Source organism: Apium graveolens, chromosome 10 (genome assembly GCF_009905375.1).
Source record: "Apium graveolens cultivar Ventura chromosome 10, ASM990537v1, whole genome shotgun sequence".
NCBI lineage: Eukaryota > Viridiplantae > Streptophyta > Magnoliopsida > Apiales > Apiaceae > Apium > Apium graveolens.
The window spans coordinates 242,287,056-242,306,798 of NC_133656.1; the positions used below are offsets into that span (position 1 = coordinate 242,287,056).

The 19,743-nt window shown below is 35.0% G+C and overlaps 1 protein-coding gene across 1 annotated transcript in view; it reads right to left on the bottom strand.

The window, feature by feature from the left end:
• Window positions 1-19,371, bottom strand: part of LOC141692236 (serine/threonine-protein kinase SAPK1-like) — a 65,776-nt gene extending 46,405 nt beyond the window's left edge. Inside the window, exons 1-6 of the mRNA XM_074496963.1 lie at window positions 19,342-19,371; window positions 19,113-19,166; window positions 18,941-19,033; window positions 18,740-18,832; window positions 18,548-18,652; window positions 18,328-18,426 (exon numbers count right to left, since the gene is read on the bottom strand). Of these exons, the coding sequence (XP_074353064.1) occupies window positions 18,328-18,426; window positions 18,548-18,652; window positions 18,740-18,832; window positions 18,941-19,033; window positions 19,113-19,166; window positions 19,342-19,371 (474 nt within the window). The remainder of the gene's footprint in view (window positions 1-18,327; window positions 18,427-18,547; window positions 18,653-18,739; window positions 18,833-18,940; window positions 19,034-19,112; window positions 19,167-19,341) is intronic.
• Between the last annotated feature and the right edge of the window lie 372 nt (window positions 19,372-19,743).

Here is a 19,743-nt window from a genome sequence, read left to right on the forward strand (position 1 = left end):
AACTTAGTTATTTTCTGGGCCTTCAAGTCAAGCAGAGTGAAGAAGGAACTTTTATTTGTCAATCTAAGTACACCAGAAACTTGCTGAAAAAATTTGGAATGCAAGACTGTTCAAGTGCATCCACTCCCATGGCCACTGCAACAAAACTGGATAAGGATACTGGTAATTCAGTAGATATTACTGATTACAGAGGTATGATTGGCTCACTTCTCTATCTAACTGCTAGTAGACCAGATATCATGTTTGCTACCTGTCTTTGTGCAAGATTTCAAGCAGATCCAAGAGAACCTCACTTAACAGCTGTAAAAAGAATCTTTAAGTATCTTAAAGGAACAGCTGATCTAGGATTATGGTATCCTAGAGAATCAGATTTTAAATTAATAGGTTACTCAGATGCAGATTTTGCAGGTTGCAAAATTGACAGGAAAAGCACAAGTGGAAGCTGCCAATTTCTTGGAGGCAGATTGGTTTCTTGGTATAGCAAGAAACAAAAGTCAATTTCCACATCAACTGCAGAAGCAGAGTATATTGCTGCAGGAAGCTGCTGTGCACAGATTCTCTGGATGAAGAATCAGTTACTGGATTATGGGTTAACATATTTCAAAATCCCTATTTACTGTGATAATCAAAGTGCTATTGCTATGACAGGTAATCCAGTTCAACACTCTATGACAAAGCACATCAGCATCAGGTACCATTTCATCAGGGAACATGTGGATGAAGGTACAGTGGAATTGCATTTTGTTCCCACAGATCAACAAGTAGCAGATATCTTCACAAAATCACTGTGTGAAGCTACCTTTTCAAAATTGGTAAATGAACTTGGAATGATTTCAGGTTCTTTCTCTAAATCTGCTTAAACTTGTTCTATGTTATCAGACTTTATGATCAGTATTTACAGAATTAATCTCTTTGTATATTCTGTGCATTAATTGATAAATGTCTTCAAGTACTGACTGTTGTCTGATATATGTGTCTAAACTCTGATAAGTGATATGTCTGTTTCAGTAACTCTTCTATCCTATGAGGATAACTGTGCTAGATACTGACCTACTAGTCTTCAATAAACAAATGATCCCATGAAAGAAGTAGTTATTTCTGTGGAAATCTTATGACACAAGCAAATTCTGATAACTGAGCTTAGTTAAGTTTACTTTGTATATCTTATTACTAAGTCACAAATTAGAATAATGCTACTCATCTGTTTAAGTTCTGATTCTAGTAAAACTGCTGAATGTACTAAGTGCTGATAAACCTCACTTATCAAAAGAAGAAGAACAATAATCAAAGAATAATATCAGGTACTCCTTTGAGATCTAGAGTAAAAATGTGAAAGGGACGACCCAAGTGCATTGCTGGTATTAAGTAAATATGCATTAGAAAAGCAAAATATTTTCTTGGTGACTTTTCACACTCTATGATTACTGGAGAAATACTCTGATAATAGCATAAATTCTAATAAACAGTCGTGACTCACTTACACTGAGAAGCCTCTGTAAAATAGAATTTCAAAAGATGCATAAAATTAGCACAAAAACAGTAGAGGTGAACTCATGCATGAACTCATTTATCAGTAGGTTTCAGGATAATGACAGATCTTTAGCAAAATTTTAATTATGACTTATTTCTAAGATGTACTGAAGTAGATCAGACTTTACTCTTTGTCTGTTATTTAGCTTAATGCACACACACATCACTCCATATGAATGATGAAATTTCTGTGGTGGTCTATGTTATTTTAGATAAACAGTCATTGTGTCACTTCTGCACAAATTCTGAGGACAAGTTCTAGTTACACGTTCTGATGATTAATTTCTGACGTTCATAACTAAGAACTTGTATGAGTATTTACTAAGATAGATATTCCTTGTTCGAGTTAAGACATTATGTTCTGATGACTGTTAAGTTCTGATATAGGTCTAAGTTCTGATTTTTCAGTCTAACCCTTTACTTGACTTATCTGTAAATAAAATTTGGTAACAGACTCAGATTAATTTCGAAATGTTGAAGTGGAAGATTAATAGTCTATGGTTAAAACATAATGGCACTCGTTCTTGAACAGTTCACTCTTGTTCCATGTGTACATTCCTTTTCCAATGACTGTTATTCTTTTTCAAAGTCTAGGGAGACGAGGTAGATTTAATTCTACCTGTCTGCATTCAATATCTTCGCGTCTCCTGGCATTCTCTTGCCTATATCATCAGCCACTTCACTTTAGCCATTTCATCAATTTTTCTCACAATCTTAACTTCATATTCTTTTTCAAAACCATCATGGTTCGATACAACATGTTTTTGAATTACCAAAATTTTCATATGGAGCTAAGCTGCGCCGACTGGCAGCAGGAGTGGCATGTAACTGCCATTCCTGAAGAGATATGGGGCTCTGTCCCACAGGCGGTGCTGAACCAACTTCTGTTCTTCGAGATGGACTACCAGCTTCATCTTGATCGATTGGAGGCGGAACGGCGGGAAGCTATCCGTCAGCAAGAGCGAATCATTCGACTCGCCATCTTGTTTGTCGAAGATAGGAAGAGGAAGATGACTTAATCTCGTCTTCTTCCTGTTCTTCTTCATCCTCAGCTTTGTCAGGCTTCTTAGCTAGGACTAAAGCTGTTGACGTTAGGATTAGAAGCTTAGGGAAAATCTTGTATTGATGTAATTTCTATTTCATTTATGTATTGACTTGATATATTAATGAAAACTGTTTTTACTTCAAGATTTTGTCTCTGAGTTATTTTATCTTGTGTTGTTAAATCCTGCTTGATATTCTGATGACCATTTAAATTTTGTCTTAAGTTCTGATTTAAGTTCTGATTCTTTGTCAGCACTTATTCATCGAAATTATCTCGGTCATTTTTAACATGATTCATTTTCAGAATATTAATGTTGCAGTGCAAAATAACCAATCAGTGATAACGGGTTAAAATTTGAATTGTTTCCATTGATAAATGGAACAGTTTTTCCTTGAAACTCGGTAAATGGGTAAGTATTGATTACTGTTTTCTCGAGCCCAGTAACTATCCGTTATTACTGCATGTCTGACAGGTGTCCAACGGTAATATTTCTTTTGTATAAGTACAGCAGAGAGAAGATTTCTTTAATCTTTTTAATTTCTTCATCTTCTATCTCTCTTCTTACTTTTACTCTCCTTCACTTTACTATTTCCGTTGTTTTCATACAGATATTATCTCAAACACCTAACAGGCATACTTGAATTTCAATATTTTTCACATGGCACCAAAGGATTTAATCATTGATGGAGCAAAGTTTGTTCCAAACAACTATGCTGCAATTCTTGATCATGCTGACGCTCCATCTGAATTGCATTTTGTGCAAGATCTTCTTGCACATAGTGAGGTTGGGTACGCCTTAACTCAGCCTGAATTATTTTCAAGTCAACAAGTTCTGCGGTTCTGGAGGACTGGAATTTTTGATGATGGTGGTAAACGAGGAACTCCCAGTATTATCTTCCAAGTGGGTGATTCTTCCTATGTAGTCACTCCTGGTACAGTACGAAGAGCATTACATCTTCCAGAAGATTGTACCTTCTCTATACCAGAGGAATCAGAACTTCGGGGGTTAATGACTGATTCGGGATATGAACAGAGTCTGACGAAACTTGGACAGTTGAAACGGGCTCATATCAGAAGAGAATGGAGTTTCTTCTTCGATTGCATCACCAAGGCTTTTGGGAACAAATGTTCTAATTATGATGCTATCCCAATTCTGAGTCAGCACATCGGGTATGCTATTATCCATCAAACTCATTTTGATTTTGCAACTGGAATAATTGGTTTTATTGGGGATAGGATGACAGAGGATCGAGATGTTGTTTATTTTGCTAGATTCTGTCAACTTATTTATACGTATTGTACTGCTGAACCCCAGTTAGGCAGCACTCAAACCCCACCTTTTAAGGTTGCAAAAAGGTACTTTAACGACCTGATAAATGCTGACACAAAGAAATCAATGGTGAGACAATTACAGATTCCTCAGTCTGTGAAACAGATTCTGGTAAATGCTGATCCAGCTACTTACAAATCTGTTTACTCAAATGTTCAACCAACTCACCATAACCAAAATCCATCAACCTCAGTCCCTACCTCTCATTCTACTCAACCTACCCTCAGAACTTATCTCAAATCATATCTCTCCACTTCACAGACTGCTCAACCTTCTTCTTCAGCACCTACTGTGAAGCCTACATCCTCTAAGCCAAAGAGACCAAAGACTGTTCCTCAAACATCTCAGAAGAAGAGGAGGATTACTTTGAGAGATGAAACAGATTCTGAAGATCAGGTTCTTTCTTCAGAACCTATGATTGATGAAGCTGAGAAGGCAACTTCTCAGAAGGATTCTGCAATTGGGGGTTCTAGGCTTCTCAAGAGGCTTAGACGTATGACTGTTCCTGCAACTCCCAAGGAATCCAAATCAACAAGGAAGTACAAGAAACAGAGGGCACAGAGGCCAGTTTCAGATGATGAGAAGGAAGCAGCTAAGGAAGGGGATCAGGAATCTCTGATCTCACAAGACAAGGAATTTGCTCCAGTCACTTCTTCTCCATCAACTCCATTTAAGGAACCTGTATCTGACAAGGCTAATTTACCTTCTTTATCTCTTGTTGATCCAGGCACAAGTGCTGAAATTGATATTCAGAACTTGGTTGTGCCTGAAATACTTTTCTTAGAAGCTCCAACAGCAAATAATCCTTCCACAACACCTGTTACTGATGCTGTTCAAACTCCTGAGTTATCACTAACACCTTCTCTGCATCAAGATGATGATCAGATTTTAGGTGAGCATCAGGATATGGCTGTTGATCAGAACTTAGTATCAGATCAGCAATTAGAGGATGTTGAAGCCTCCATTGCTACTCATACAGTTGTCTTATCAGAAGATACTGATTCTTTAAGTTCTGATGCTGCAAATGTTGGAGATACTGGTGAAGCTGCTACAACTGTAGATGCTGATGCAGCAGGTCCTTCAGGACATACTCCTCCACTGACTCTTCCTAAGTCTGAACTGCTAAAGGAGTTTGTTATCAGGGATGCACCAGTACCTTGGAGTGAAACTCCTGCAGGACAGGAGTGGACTAAGGAATGGAACTCAGTTTCATGTGTTCCAAATGCTTTACATCTTGCTGAGCACTTGACTAAAGCTGATGAAATGTTAAATTCTGATGATTTTAAAACCCAGCTTAGAGTCACTGCATTGAGTACTAAACATCTACAAGGTCTTCATTCCAACACTCATGCAGAGCTACACAAGATTCAGGAGAACTTTATTAAACAGGAACAAGTTTGGAAACTTGATAAGAAAAAGTTCTTCCAACCTACCATTGACAGGGTTGCTTATATTGAGAAAACTCAAGAGAAGCAACAAGCTCAGATTGATCAAATTCTGACAAATCAAGCTTCTCAGCAATCGCAACTTACTGAAATCCAGACCTCAGTGGAACTACTTATCTCTCTTTTATTACCTGCTGATGCCAAAAAGGGGGAGAAGGTAATTAAGTCCAAATGCAAAACCAACAAGTCACTGCAAGGACAGGATGATGGAAAAGATGACCAAGGAAACTCTGGAATGGGTAGTGGTCATAGTCAAGGTAGAAGATTTACATCAAGACAAGCTAGTCACAGAACAAGTTCTGATACTGGGAAAAGAATAAGTTCTGCTGCTGGTAAAAGGATAAGTTCTGATGAACTTCTAGATCTTGATGAGGAAATGTCAAGACAGTTATTTCTTCAAGAAAATCCAGGGATGGACTTGGAAAGTTTAAAGGAAGAAGAAGCCAGACTTAAATCAGAGAAAGTCACATCTAAATCTGAAGCTTCTGGTAAAAAGTTACTTCCAAAACCTAAAGGCTTTGTGATCAAAGAGAGGATACATACTGAAGAAACTTTGGCTAGATCACAACCACAGATAGATCCAAGATCCAAGGGTAAAGAAAAGGTTGGTGAACCTATCAAGCCTTATGTACCTCCTGAGGAAGAAGAAATTACTGATGGAAAACATAATCTTGCTCTGACTTCAAGAAAAATTCTTAAAACAACCTCTGACATGGCTCAAGTTGTTCAGAGTCAAGAAATTGTAAGTTCTGATATTCAGAAGAAGCAAGTAACCTCTGACAGTGCTCAAGTTAACTTGATATCAGAAGATAAATCTAAAACACTCCTACCAGGATTCACTAAAGCAAAACAGACTCAATCTTTGAAGACTACTTTAAGTGGTTTTGAAGCAAGAGTAGTTACTGGAAAGGAAGCTAGAGATAAAACTGGATTGGGAAGTGCTGATGAAAGAAGAGTACACAACACTACTGATGATCCAACTTCCTTGAGTGAACCAGGTATTGGAGCAACTCCTGAGAGATTGAATCAACTAGAATCTGTACAGATGGTTTACCATACCTACTTGAAAGAATACATCATGTTGTATTTCATGACAGATGGTAGGGTTTATCATATAAGACAAAATGCCATTCCATTGAAGTATTTTGAAGAATTGGAGCATGTATTATTCTTACTTCAAGTGGATGACAGAATAACAGAGACTGCTGCAAACTACTTAAAGGAACAGATTCAGAGACAGAAAAGACTTTATTCTGTTAAGTCTGACAGCAGATATGTTCCAAAGTACAGAAATCACAATGGTGATATTGTTGATATGAAGCCTAATACTGCACAGATCAGAACATATCTTGGTATTAAGGGGCTTGAATTCAATCTAGAGTCTAACAAAGCTTATGTCATAAGACTAGATCGGGAGTTGAGAAAAGCAAAGATTAATGATCTCAGAGCTGCAATATTTCAAACTGGTGAAGATACTGCAGAGCTTAAAGATGTCAAACGGAGAATGATTGATGAACTCAGATATGCTGAGAAATGTTTGTTGAAGAATTATCTCAGAACAACTTCTGACATCAGAGAGATCGGAAAATGATGAAGCCAAGTCGAAGATCTACAACTGCTTAAATTCTGATATTTATACAGGTTGAAGTTGTTATCAGAAGTTGAATTGGTAAAAACTTTAAGGACTGTAAGTTGTAGTTATCTTGTCTATTTCTCATGCATTTGTACTTAATGTTTTTGACATCATCAAATATCTGTTAAACTTGTATATTTTGTTAATTTACAAGTTGGGGGAGATTGTTAGATATATTTGATAATGTCATGGCTAATATGTTTTATGTTTAGATTTCAGATCTTATTTGAACAGAACAAATCAGTACTTAACTGATCAGTACTTATACTGGAAGTCAGAACTTAAGGTACTGGAAGTCAGAACTTAAGGGATATCAGTACTTATGTTATCAGGAGATAGATATCAGAACTTAAGTGCTGAAGGACGATCAGATAAGGACAGTAGCTGATTAAAGTTAAGAAGATCATGATAAACATAAGAAGAGATATGCATGAAGAAGGAATTCCGTGAAGAATGGAATACTTGGAATAGAAGATATCTGATTGATATATTTTAGGAAGCAGAATTATATTCCATATCAATTAGCGAATATCTTGTAACTGTGTAGTATATAAACACAAAAATAGAGTTTACACTACAGGTGTTATCATTATCGAGAATATTATTTATTATAACTCTAGAAGCTCTCGTGATATTTTGTTCATCACTGAGAGATAACAGTTCCAGATTGTAACAGAGTTTATTGTTTAAATAAAGTTTATTTTCTGTTACATAAGTTCTTGAAGTTTGATTTGATTGTAATAAACACTGTATTCACCCCCTCTACAGTGAAAGTGTGACCTAACAGTAACCTGTACAGGGAAAAACAGGTCGCAAGTAAGTATTAGAGATGAAATTAAGGAAAAATCTTACACAGGTCTCCCTAGGTCGCAAGTAACTTTTCCCTAGGGAACTAGGTCGCAAGTAAATGCTAAAGGAGAAATTTGCTAAGGCAAAACCACCTGTGATGTTCTGGTCGCAAGTAAGTGACTAGAAAAGGCTACTGGTGGTCGCAAGTTAAGTAGCAACCAAAGAACTCTCTCTTGTCGCAAGTAACTACTTGGTTGTGTTATTGTGAATTATAAATACAGCAATTCAATGATTTGAATGGACAGAAATGTGCCACCTTCCCTAAGGAATTGAAGTCGAAAAAGCAGAAAATGAATACAATTTCATTTGGTAATCTTCGTCAGCCAACAGAAAGTATTTTACGGGAGCTCCATTAAAGACTTCATTTATTAAGCTTGTAAACACAAAGTTGTGTTGTTGAATTTATATTAATAAAATAATATATTTCTCGAATTATTTTGTGTCTATTTTAATTCCGTACTTATAACGAAGAACTTGAAACGAATCGAAAAAGATTGTAGGTATCGTATTCAACCCCCCCTTATACGATACTTTGGAAGCGGCTTATGTTGATGAACGGTTATACAACTGTGGTATTTATGAATTAACGTCATAAGTGGAAGCTTAATTTCCATCTCAATATGTGACTTTGGATTGTGTTACATATTTAGCTCCTGGCTACTGCTGTTTTATTGATCTACGACCGTATACCTCTACAATCATCTAGTACTTCATGATTGTAATTCAGGCTGAGCACAACATTTTCATGCACTCATTTTACATATTAAGTGTAACTTGTGTATTTGGCGGTTCCTTATTTAGCGCTACGCATAACTCATTGGTAACCTCTATTTTGATCAAGAAAACCGATAAAATGAATATGCTAATGAAGGCTACAGATTCCAAGATTCAGATAAGAGGAAGAAACTTATAATTCTTAACCGCTCATGTTATTTTGGTGATTGATTTTCTAATATGCTAGTTTTAACCTGTGTTAGAGGGAGTAAAACACCAGGGAAGGTTTGGACCCTCCCTGAAATTGGTCCAAATTGTTTTTTTAAGAAAGCCCAATGTAAAAGTTCCCCAAAAAATACACATTCACAAAACTCACGCATCAGCACATACACATCAATGAAAAATTCAGAAAACAGAGAAATGTGATAAGAGAAGAGAGATGTGACCGAGAGAGATGTGATAATAGTGAACAAAAACGGATAAGTGATAATAGTTTGTAACATGATAGGGGACGAATGGTTAAATGTTTAAATAATTTATTGATAATATATATTGAGCGTTATATTTTCCTAAGCGTGAAAACTGAAGATGTACTTCAAACGTCCGGAGTGTAGACGGGAGCGCTGAAAACATATAATTGTAATAAAATATGTTTTTCATGATATTATTTTGCACTTTTCTACTTTTAGTTGAGAATTTTTTTAGCTTATATTCGCCTTCTCTCTGATTTCAACAACTCTCATTCTTTACACTTCTTTCGAGCCGCTTATCACTGCTTTAGGTAGCACTATGGCCTTCAAAAAAAATTACAATTTTGCTTTTGTAAAAATGTAAATTTTAATTATTTTTTGCAAAACGACTTTTTTGGGAAAAAAGGTATGCAATTTTACAATTGAAATTAACCAAATCAACTTTATTGAAAATTTAGGAATAACAATCAGTGGTTTAAAATTGCATTTAAGGTTACACCCTTACAAAATCTTGTATCTGTAATAGTTTTTGGTTGAGATTTGCCTTTAATATTGGATTTGTTAAATCAAATGTACCCTTGTTAAATGTAATCAAAAATAGTTTTAATTATTTTGCTGAAACAAAAGTCTCATTTTCTCGAGTTACAAACCATATTTTATTGCGTATATTTACAGAAAACAGCAAAATCGTAAAAAAAACTTTAAAAAGTTAGCACTTTTGCTCATTTTCCTTTATTTAAATAATTCATAAATAAATAAACTTCATAGAAATTTTAGAAAATTTAAACAACACATCTCACAAGAAAACAAACACCCATATTTCGCCAAAAACATTTTTCTATACTTTTTCATAAAAAATAATAAGAAAATATTTAATCTACATAATACGTTACACCAACATAACAGATATGGGCACACATTGTCAAACACAATAAATCACAAATTTCCAAAAAATTTCTTCTCAAGGTTGTACTAGGGGTGAGTAAAACCGAACCGAAACCGAGAAACTGAACCGAATCATATAATTTCGGTTTTGTTTGGTTTGAGTTTTTCAAAAATTTCGGTTAATTCATTTTTTCGGTTTGAACCGAAATAATATTGGTTCAGTTCGGTTAATCTAAAAATAAATTCGGTTTAACTAAAATAACCGAAATCAAAAATATATATTTTTTTGAATTATTATATATATATAATATAATACAGTAAATATAAACAAAAAAACAGACTGTATGTATTTTCAATTGGTTAGAATGTATGTATCTTCAGTTTTTTACATATATAATATAATATGTATTCTTTTAACATTTCCAATTATTTTTTGTTTCCATTTTAAATTATTTTGATAAAATTTTCAAATATTTCGGTTTTCCGAAACCAAACCGAATTAACCAAAATAATTCAGTTCGGTTTGTGCATAAGTTTGGTTCGGTACGGTTCGATTACGAAAAAATTATCACTTCGATTTTCGGTTAATTCGGTTCAGTTCGGTTTCTGACCGAACTGACCGGACGCTGAGCCTTAGGTAGCACTATGGCCTTTAAATATAGGTATTTAATTTTTTTGTAAGAAACGTAAATTTTAAAAAAAAATTGCAAAACAATTTTTTTTTTTTAGAAAAAGACGAGCTATACAATTTTACAACTGAAAATAACCAAAATTAATTTTAAAAACAAATTGAAAATAATAATAATCATGAGACTACTCTAATAAAAACCAATTTTAGAATATAAAATAGAAACTGAATAATATTTTTTTTAAATTACTTTGAAATATATCAAATATGGTATGCAAATTGATCGTTGAGTGATGGAGAAAAGTACAGTGAATTCGGATTTAAAAAAAACATATCCTTTAACGGGAAAAATCAATTTAAAACGGAGGGGGAAAACTGAGATTGTCTGTAGGGTGCAAATTAGTTGGGTGTGATGTTTTAAAGGGAACCGGACATTAAATTAAATTGATCTAATGATTTAGATTAATTTCTAGTTTGTATTCTAATTTAATTTTTATTTGATCATTTGCCTAATAATCCTACTTAGTTTAAAATTACATTTAAGGTTGCACCCAATTTACAAAATCTTGTAATTGTAACTGTATTTGGTTGGAAGTTGCATTTTGGATTTGTTAAATTAAATGTAATCTTCTAAGAGATTGTTTGGTTCGACTCATATTTCGAACCCATATCTAGTGTTTAGTTGACTATTTTAAAATTAGATATGATTTCTTATACTCATCTAGAATCAAATTTGATACATGTGAATTTAAGAGAGTAGTATGAGGTATAAATTAAATTTCATTATCTCATTTTTATTTATAAAGTTGAATACAATCTTAAAACATATATCTTAAATATCATGTTGTTTAATTTTAAATAAGTTATGCTTATTTTTATTTAATTCAAATTATTAATAATTTTTTTGATTTAAATATTATAAATGAACATTGAATTTTAAAATTTTAATTTTTTAATCACTTATATATATTTATTTTTGTTTGTATGTTATATAAAAACTAAAATTCGACATATGCAATATATAAAAGTTTGATTCAATCAATGAATCAAAAATATTTAATTTAAAGAGATTTCATTCCATCACCGAAACAAGACATGATATGAGGATTGATTTCTGAACCTCATGCCGGCCCAACCTGATTCCTTATTCCAAACCCATATCGGCTTCTAAACCAAACGACCCTTAAATGTAATAAAAACAGTTTTAATTATTTTGCGTAAGCAGAAGTCGCACTTGGTTACAAACCATATTTTTATTACGAATATTTATAGAAAGCAGCAAAATTGTAAAAAAGCTTTAAAAAGTTAGCATTTTTGATCATTTTCCTTCATTTAATTAATTCATAAATAAATACATTTCATAGAAATTTTAGAAAATTCAAACAACACATCTCACAAAAAAATAAACACCCATACTTCCAAAATAAATAAATTCCTCTACTTTTTCATTAAAAATAATAAAAAAATATTAAATCTACAAAATAAGTTACACCAACATAACACATATTGACACATATTGTCAAACACAATAAATCACAAAGTTCCAAAAAAATTCATCTCTGGAACCCACGAGTTCGCACCAAAAAACAAATTTGTATCTACCACCCTGAAAATTAAAAAAAAAACTCCAAAAAATAAAATAAATCACAAATTATATTACAACCTCGGACCCCCTTGTCTGATAAAAGACAAACTTGCAATTCTCGCCACCTTCTACAGTTCTACTCCTTCTTCTTCCAACAACGACTACTACATCTTCGCGATTTCCGAGGTAACATTCTTTTTACCCCCAATCTCAGTTTTACTGTCTGTAAATATTTGTTTTTAACTTCATTTTTTATGTAAGTCATTTCAGTTCTAGTGTTCGTTTTATAGTTCATGTGATTTTACGTAGTTTTTGAATTTTAATTACATGATGTTAATTAGGGTTTTGAATTTGTGATTATTTAGATTATTTTACTGTAGTTATACATTTTTAACTCCACGTTGATATGATTTTTTTAATTGTAGCATTCGTTTTATAGTTGGTGCAATTTTAAGTGATTTTTTTTTAATTTTGATTGAATGGTTTGAATTTGTGAGTTTTTGTTGTGTGTTGTTGTTTCAACTCCATGTTAATGTAATTCTTGTTGAATTCGTGTAATTTACGTGATTATTGGTTCTTGATTGTTTTTAAGTAAATGATGTGGATTGAGGTTTTGAATTTGTGATTGTTTGTAGTGTGTAATTATTTTTAACTCCATGTTAATGTAATTCATATCAATTTAAGCTTTGGTTTCGTATAATTTAGGTAGTTATTGATTTTTAACCATTTTTAAGTGAATGATGTGGATTAAGGTTTTGAAGTTGCGATTGTTTACGGTATGTAATTATTTTAACTCCATGTTGATGTCATTGATTTCGATTCAAGCCTTTGTTGCATGTAATTTATGTAATTGTTGATTTTTAAGCATTTTTAAGTGAATGATGTGAATTAAGGTTTTGAATTTGTGATTGTTTACGGTATGTAATTATTTTAACTCCACGTTGATGTCATTCTTTTTTATTCAAGCCTTTGTTGCATGTAATTATTTATGTGATTGTTGATTTTTAAGCCATTTTTGGTTAAATGATGTAAATTTGGGTTTGAATTTATGATATAACTGGTTTATGATTACAGATATGGAGCCAACGGAAGATTGGGGAAACAAATCATGGACGGTGGATTGTGCGTGTGGAGTGAATTTCGATGATGGAGAGGAAATGGTGAATTGTGATGAGTGTGGAGTGTGGGTGCACACGAGGTGTTCGAGGTACGTAAAGAGCGAAAAAGTGTTTACGTGTGAGAAATGTAGGAGGAAGAGTAAGAGGGGTGAGAATATTGAGGACGAGGATGCTGATAGTTTGCTTGGAATGGCGAATAAGAGTGGGGAGAATGTGGGGTCTAGCAGGACGACTTGGACAGGGAGGGTTCCGAGGGAGGAGAGGGCGCATGTGCAAGGAGTGGTTGGTGGGGAAAGCGCGGGAACGGGGATTTTTGGGTCGGCGTTGTGGAGGGCGAGCGGGTATGTACATAAGAAGTTTGGTTTTCAGTATAAGGAGTTTGATTGGAATGACGGGAATGAGACTGGTGGTAATGAGGGTGGTGGAAATGAGCTTGGTAGTGAGGGTAGTAATTGGGGAGCATTGTCTTTGTTGAATAATTATAAAGAGGGGGGTGTTGGTGGTAGTGTAAGTTTTGGTGCGGGGAAGAGAACAAGAGATGAAGAAAGTAATAAAAAGAAAAGGGAGGAAGGCGAGGAAGGCGAGGAAGTTAATGACAATACAACTACCACTTCTAAGTTGATGCATAGAAGTAAGACAGTTGACCATTTAGATTATCAACCATCATCGAAGGTCAACCTCACACTACAGGAGGATCAGTCAAGCACTCTAAACACTCCTGCAACAATAAGTGATGAAGAGGTCTGAGTCAAGCTGGCGTTTTGTTGTCATGTTTTCTTGAAGTTCCTCTGCTAATGTTTTGCTAATTTCTGTTTCATCTTTTGCAGCTTGCATTATTATTGCATCAGGAGCTTAACAGATCTGCAAGAGTCTCGCGGGTGCCACGCATGCGGCATGCTGGTAGTTTACCCCAGTTAGCTTCTCCGACTGGTGCAAGCATGCTCATGAAGCAGTCACCATCTAATTCTGTGGGAAAACACCGTGGTTCGGTAAGTTGCACATGTCACTTTTAATTTCATTTATACTAGTGATTTCTCAATTACATTAATCGTTGTGCTTAAACAATACAAATATTCATTTCGCCCTTGGTAAGGCCCGTCCTTGTTAAGTTAGTTGTGTACTGATTTTTTTCCTTTTATATCCTTGTTGATTTAAATATAACGTGATAAGTACTGTTATAGGGTGTTAAGTAACCATCTATAATTAAAATCCTAAGGTGTTGGGAGGCGTCCTCAATTGGGTTATATAACTGTAATATCTTGCGCGACATGTCTTAGATATATAACTCTAAAATCACTTTGTTTTTAAGAATCAAACTTTAAAGCGCATAATGAGTATGCGTTTCCATAAACGTGATAAAAAACAAAGTACTGTTTTAGTTATGTTTCCATAGCTAAAACTAGGTACTGTTGACACCATAAATGTTTATCTCATCCTTCCAATTGGTTGATATTAATCGCTTACGTGTCATTCTTTATTGATGTTTTTATCAATGTTTATGTCTGGCCTTTTATGGCAAATTTTGAGAAATACTGCACCCAATATCATAAAAGGAAAAATATGGCCCTTTATGGCACAGAAAAATGAGTCTTAGACATGTCTTCTTTTAAAACGCAAAGGCGTGCAACGTTTCTTATATTTATAACTCTGAAGTCACTTTTTTTTTAAGAAACAAACTTTAATGCGCATCATAAGTATGCGTTTCCAAAAATATGATACACAGTGGCGTGTTTGGAAGACGTCACATGCAGTAGCGGTTTTACTAAATTGTAATGGATACCTGTACATGTGTTTTGGAATGGTTCCACACAACTGGTAATGTGTGGAGTCGACTCTGTGATCTTCACTTGAATGCACTACAAATGAACCACTGAACCAGATATATGCTTTGGCAAGATGTGAAACACACAATATTATAATGTGTCACATGTGGCATTAAGGGCCTTTCTATCCAGTTTATACTTTTTGGGCAATTTTCCTTAGATATCTATTAAGTTTCATCCTCTAATGATGTCATTTCTCATTTTTAATATTACTTGCACGGTTAATTTTCATAACTAATGAAGGTGAAGTGAAGCCTGAGGAGATTATATAAAAATAACCATGTTAAGGTAATGTCTTACATTGCCGAGGGTATAGCTTTGTACTTCTTTAGCCTAGTGGTATCCATCTTCCCTTGGTAACAAGAGGGCGAGAGATTGACCTTGTGTAGACAGCATTTATGACAGGCTGACAGTGTGAGTATTAAATTTTCTGTAAATGACCGATAATCGAAAAAAGCTATAGTGGAAAAGGATGAGTAAAAACAGTTTAAAATTTTCAATTGTTCCTTTTTTCTTTTATAAATGATAATGGCTGCTCGACTTAGCTTAATGGTAGTATCTGTTGTTGTTTTTAACAATAAAGGTTTCCAAAAGAAAAGGAAAAAGTGTAGCAACAGAGGGAACTCAAAATTCTCAAGAGCTCCGGGATGAATCTAAGAGTATGAAGAGATCACTACTGCTGCCAGTTCAGAGGACCAATGACTCGGCTCGCACAGAAAATTCTGTTACCATGAGGGTAGTGGACAATGGGTCAGCACCAGCCATACAATCTGCTAACAAGAGTAATCCTCCTGCAACTAACAAGCAGCATGTGTCTTCCAGATGTAAATCGACTCAAACTGCCTCTGATGATGACTCTGGCACTGGAAACCGTGTGACCTACCGCACCTTACCACGTTATTGCTTTAAGTTCTAAATTCTTCACATGTTTGAGAAAGATGTAGCAACGTACAGAATAAGAAAAAGAAGTACTGTAAAAGGAAACCACTAGATAAATATAAAAATAGATCCGGTCTATGATATTCTCTTCTTCATTTCCTCATGCATGAATCCTTGTCTATATGATTGCTCTCAGAGATTGTAACCAAGCCCATGACTTATAAGGAGCTTTGCGATGCTGTTTTACCGGTATGTGTGAAATGTCTTTGTTCACGTTAAACATGAAAAAGATACAGTCTCACAACTTTCTGATTCTCTGTGCAGCACTGGCCTCACTTGAGGAAGAAGAATGGTGATTGTTATGCCTATTCCAGCCACTCACAGGCGGTCCTTGACTGTCTGAGGAGCAGAAAATCTTGGGCCCGCCTTGTTGATCGAGGTCCCAAGGTATGCCATTGTAATCATTAGCAACTATTCTAGTTCTGCTTTCTAGTTCTGCTTAAATCAGCAGGAACACTGTTTGATGTTTCACTCTTGTTTAATTATCGATCAATGATTACAAACGAGTCATGGCCCGTATAAGAGATGGAAGAAGTGCTATTTATTAATGTTACTTTGTTCACTAAAGGTTATAGAATCATACGTTTTTATGTATACTCATTCACCATGCCCCTTGTTTTTAGATGTCTTTTTTATCTCAATTGTTATTAAGTATGTTAAATTGATTTTTAATTATTGCACTAGTCAAATGTTGGAAGGAAGCCCCGCCGGTCCGATGCTGAGGGTCTTAGTATTGTGGAATCATTCATTGGCCACATACCCAAGGGTAAGAGGCAGATGAGGAAGCGGCGCAGAGAGTTAGCGCTGCAAGAAGGAGATCTCAAGAGTGTGGACGGTGATGATGTCAGCAGTGGTGAAGATAGCTTGAGTTCTAGTTCCAGTAGTGGGGAGATGGGCTTGTCCAGTGGCGATGGTGGAACAGGTTCGAATGGGGGGCCATCTGGAGTTTATGCTTCAGAGTAGTTTCGTAAGTGTTGTAGTTTTTTTTATGATCTTCATGCCGGAAAACTCCGACGTTGTTCGAGTTTTACCAAGTACAGACTTTTCTAGAACTTGGAAGGTGTTCTGTGTTATACTGTAGTTTTTATGAGAAGTTCAAAACTTGGAAGGTGTTCTCTATGAGACTGTAGTTTTTATCAGGAGTTTAAGAATAGTTTTGAAAAAATTTACATTTGGATTTATGTCAGCGTTTCGTGGATTACCATGGATATATGTTGCTTCTGTTTTTATCATGTTTTAAGACACCCCTGTGAAGCAAAAATTTATGGTTTCGCCCTTGGAAACAATACACGGTAGCCAGCGGCGGATTCAGGCCCGATTTCAGCGGGGCACCATATACTTAAGTGACCATGTTACTTTTAGTGGTCTAAATTCAATTCTTTTTTGGTCATTTTCACTAGAAACCTGACATAGTAAAGAAATCAAGACAACACACTCTAGATTTTTTTTGATACTGAAAATTAATATTTCAACCAATTATTCTCCAATTTATTGATAATCATATTATTATAAATAAAATCAAATATGACTCAAATTATGAAAAAAATTATTAATATTATAGAAAATCTAAATTTTTTAGTGGGGTACGATAAAAAATATATATTTATACTTTTTTTTTTAAAAACCGCTAATTTTTGGTTATCAGGGCAGGGCAGAGGGGCAGGTGTCCCTGCTGACCCTATATGAATCCGGCCCTGACCGTAGCAATTGACAAAGTAACTCTACAGTACTATTGGTTGAACAATTGTGTTCTCAACTTTGTTCATATCTGTATATCAAGTAATCTAGGTAGTAAAAGTTCATTACGCAGAAAAGAAACTACAAAGTGCATACTACTAGAAGATTAAGGAGTCTGTTTCATTAACAGATACAGATATACCAACGACAACGATACGTTGATACTCAACTCGGTCACAAGAACTAGCTATCAGAATAGACAAAACCTTATAAGCAAGAAGATCATCAGAAATATTTGATCTTGTTCTCATTTTTTACATATGCCACTTGAGATCTTGAAGAAAAAACATGGCTATTATGAAAGTCTACTGATCGAAGATATTATGAAAGAGGTCTGATCGTTTTCCATCATTCTAGTTGTTCACAGTTCTGCCAACGCTTCCATTTTGAGATCTTGTAAGCTGTTTCTGAATAATTCATTTGATAAATTTGAATAAGTTATGCACTTCCACAATTGACGCGAGAAGTTCCATATTGAGATCTTGTAAGCTGTTTCTGAACATATTATCCACTTGATAATTCTGAATAAGCAGCCACTTTCATAATTGACACACATAATCCACTTGTATGATATAATTTTGGGCAGAAATTATTACCTTTTCAGGGTTTGTGATGAAAATCTTAGACAATAGATGCCTACATTCCATGGAAATCTGAATGCAGTTTGGTATGAAGAATGGGGCTTTCAGTATTCTCTGTCAAAAGCCAATTGTACATACGTTTACGAAGGCGTATAGCTCCCAATTTGAAATCAGGCAATTTAAAATTTAGCTTCTATTTCCCCTTCATATGCAAACTACTCTCATGTACACTAACCTCAATTGTCTTTTTAAAGTCATTTGGATCATTCGGATCCGAAAAGGGATAAGTCCCAACAAGCATCACATATAGAGTTACTCGCCAAGGCCAAACATCTGAAATCTATTATCTCGATAATTAGATAGAACATATGGCTATTAGCAAAATTTAGTACATCACCTAGGAAATCAACAGAAATTAACTTATCACCTTTCCGTCGTACGCTTTTCTGCTCAGAACCTCTGGTGCAACATAAGCTGGTGTTCCCACGGTAGATTTTGGTTGAGAATGAAAAACTGATGACTGGCAGTACGCAAATCCACCCAAATAAAAGAGAGGAGGGAAGTGGATTTAGCAGACAGAACATTTTTGTAATGGTATATATCCCAGAGTAATCTCTAAAATTATTACCTTGGAGTACCCAAAATCACATATTTTGACACGTGGCGCTAGACTTCCATCTAACAGTGTATTTTCGAGCTTCAGATCTCTATGGCAGATATGCTGTACAACATCATAGATCGCTAAAAACTAAAACTGTGAAATTCAGAGCTAATACCAAAAACAAAGCACAGACACATACCATTGAATGACAATAGCTAACTCCTGATATTAGTTGTTGGAAGAAAAACCTTGCCTGGTTCCAAATATAACAGGAAGTGCAAAATGAGTACATAAAATTTACCTATTAACAATTATAACGATGCCATTGGGAAACATCAAGATCTTATCTGCCTCGATAAAGAGTTTGGAACAGAGACCATCCCTTTGAACTGTCATTGGTGATCCTGACACAGGAGTGACGAGTAGACATGCCACTCATAATGAATGTCACTTTTCATGGTTTCTATCAGATATGGAACCTAAGAAAGTGGATGAGGCACTCGAAGATCCAGATTGGGTTATTGCTATGCAAGAAGAATTCAATCAGTTTGAGAGGCAGAAGGTATGAAAGTTGGTACCCGACCAAAGGGCGAGTCGGTAACAGGCACTAAGTGGGTATTTCGATGATTTACCAAGGGACTAGGAAGTATTTAGCTTCTTCAAGGCCATAAGAAGCACCATGTCTAATGACAAGTATCCAAAGCACTTCAACAAAAGTCATCTACCCAAACCTTGGAACTTATTCTTCAACATTCTGTTCTTCTGTCTGTCTCCCAAGACTGGTGGATTTCATGGACTAACACATTTCATGAGGCTAGTCGGAGTGGTTA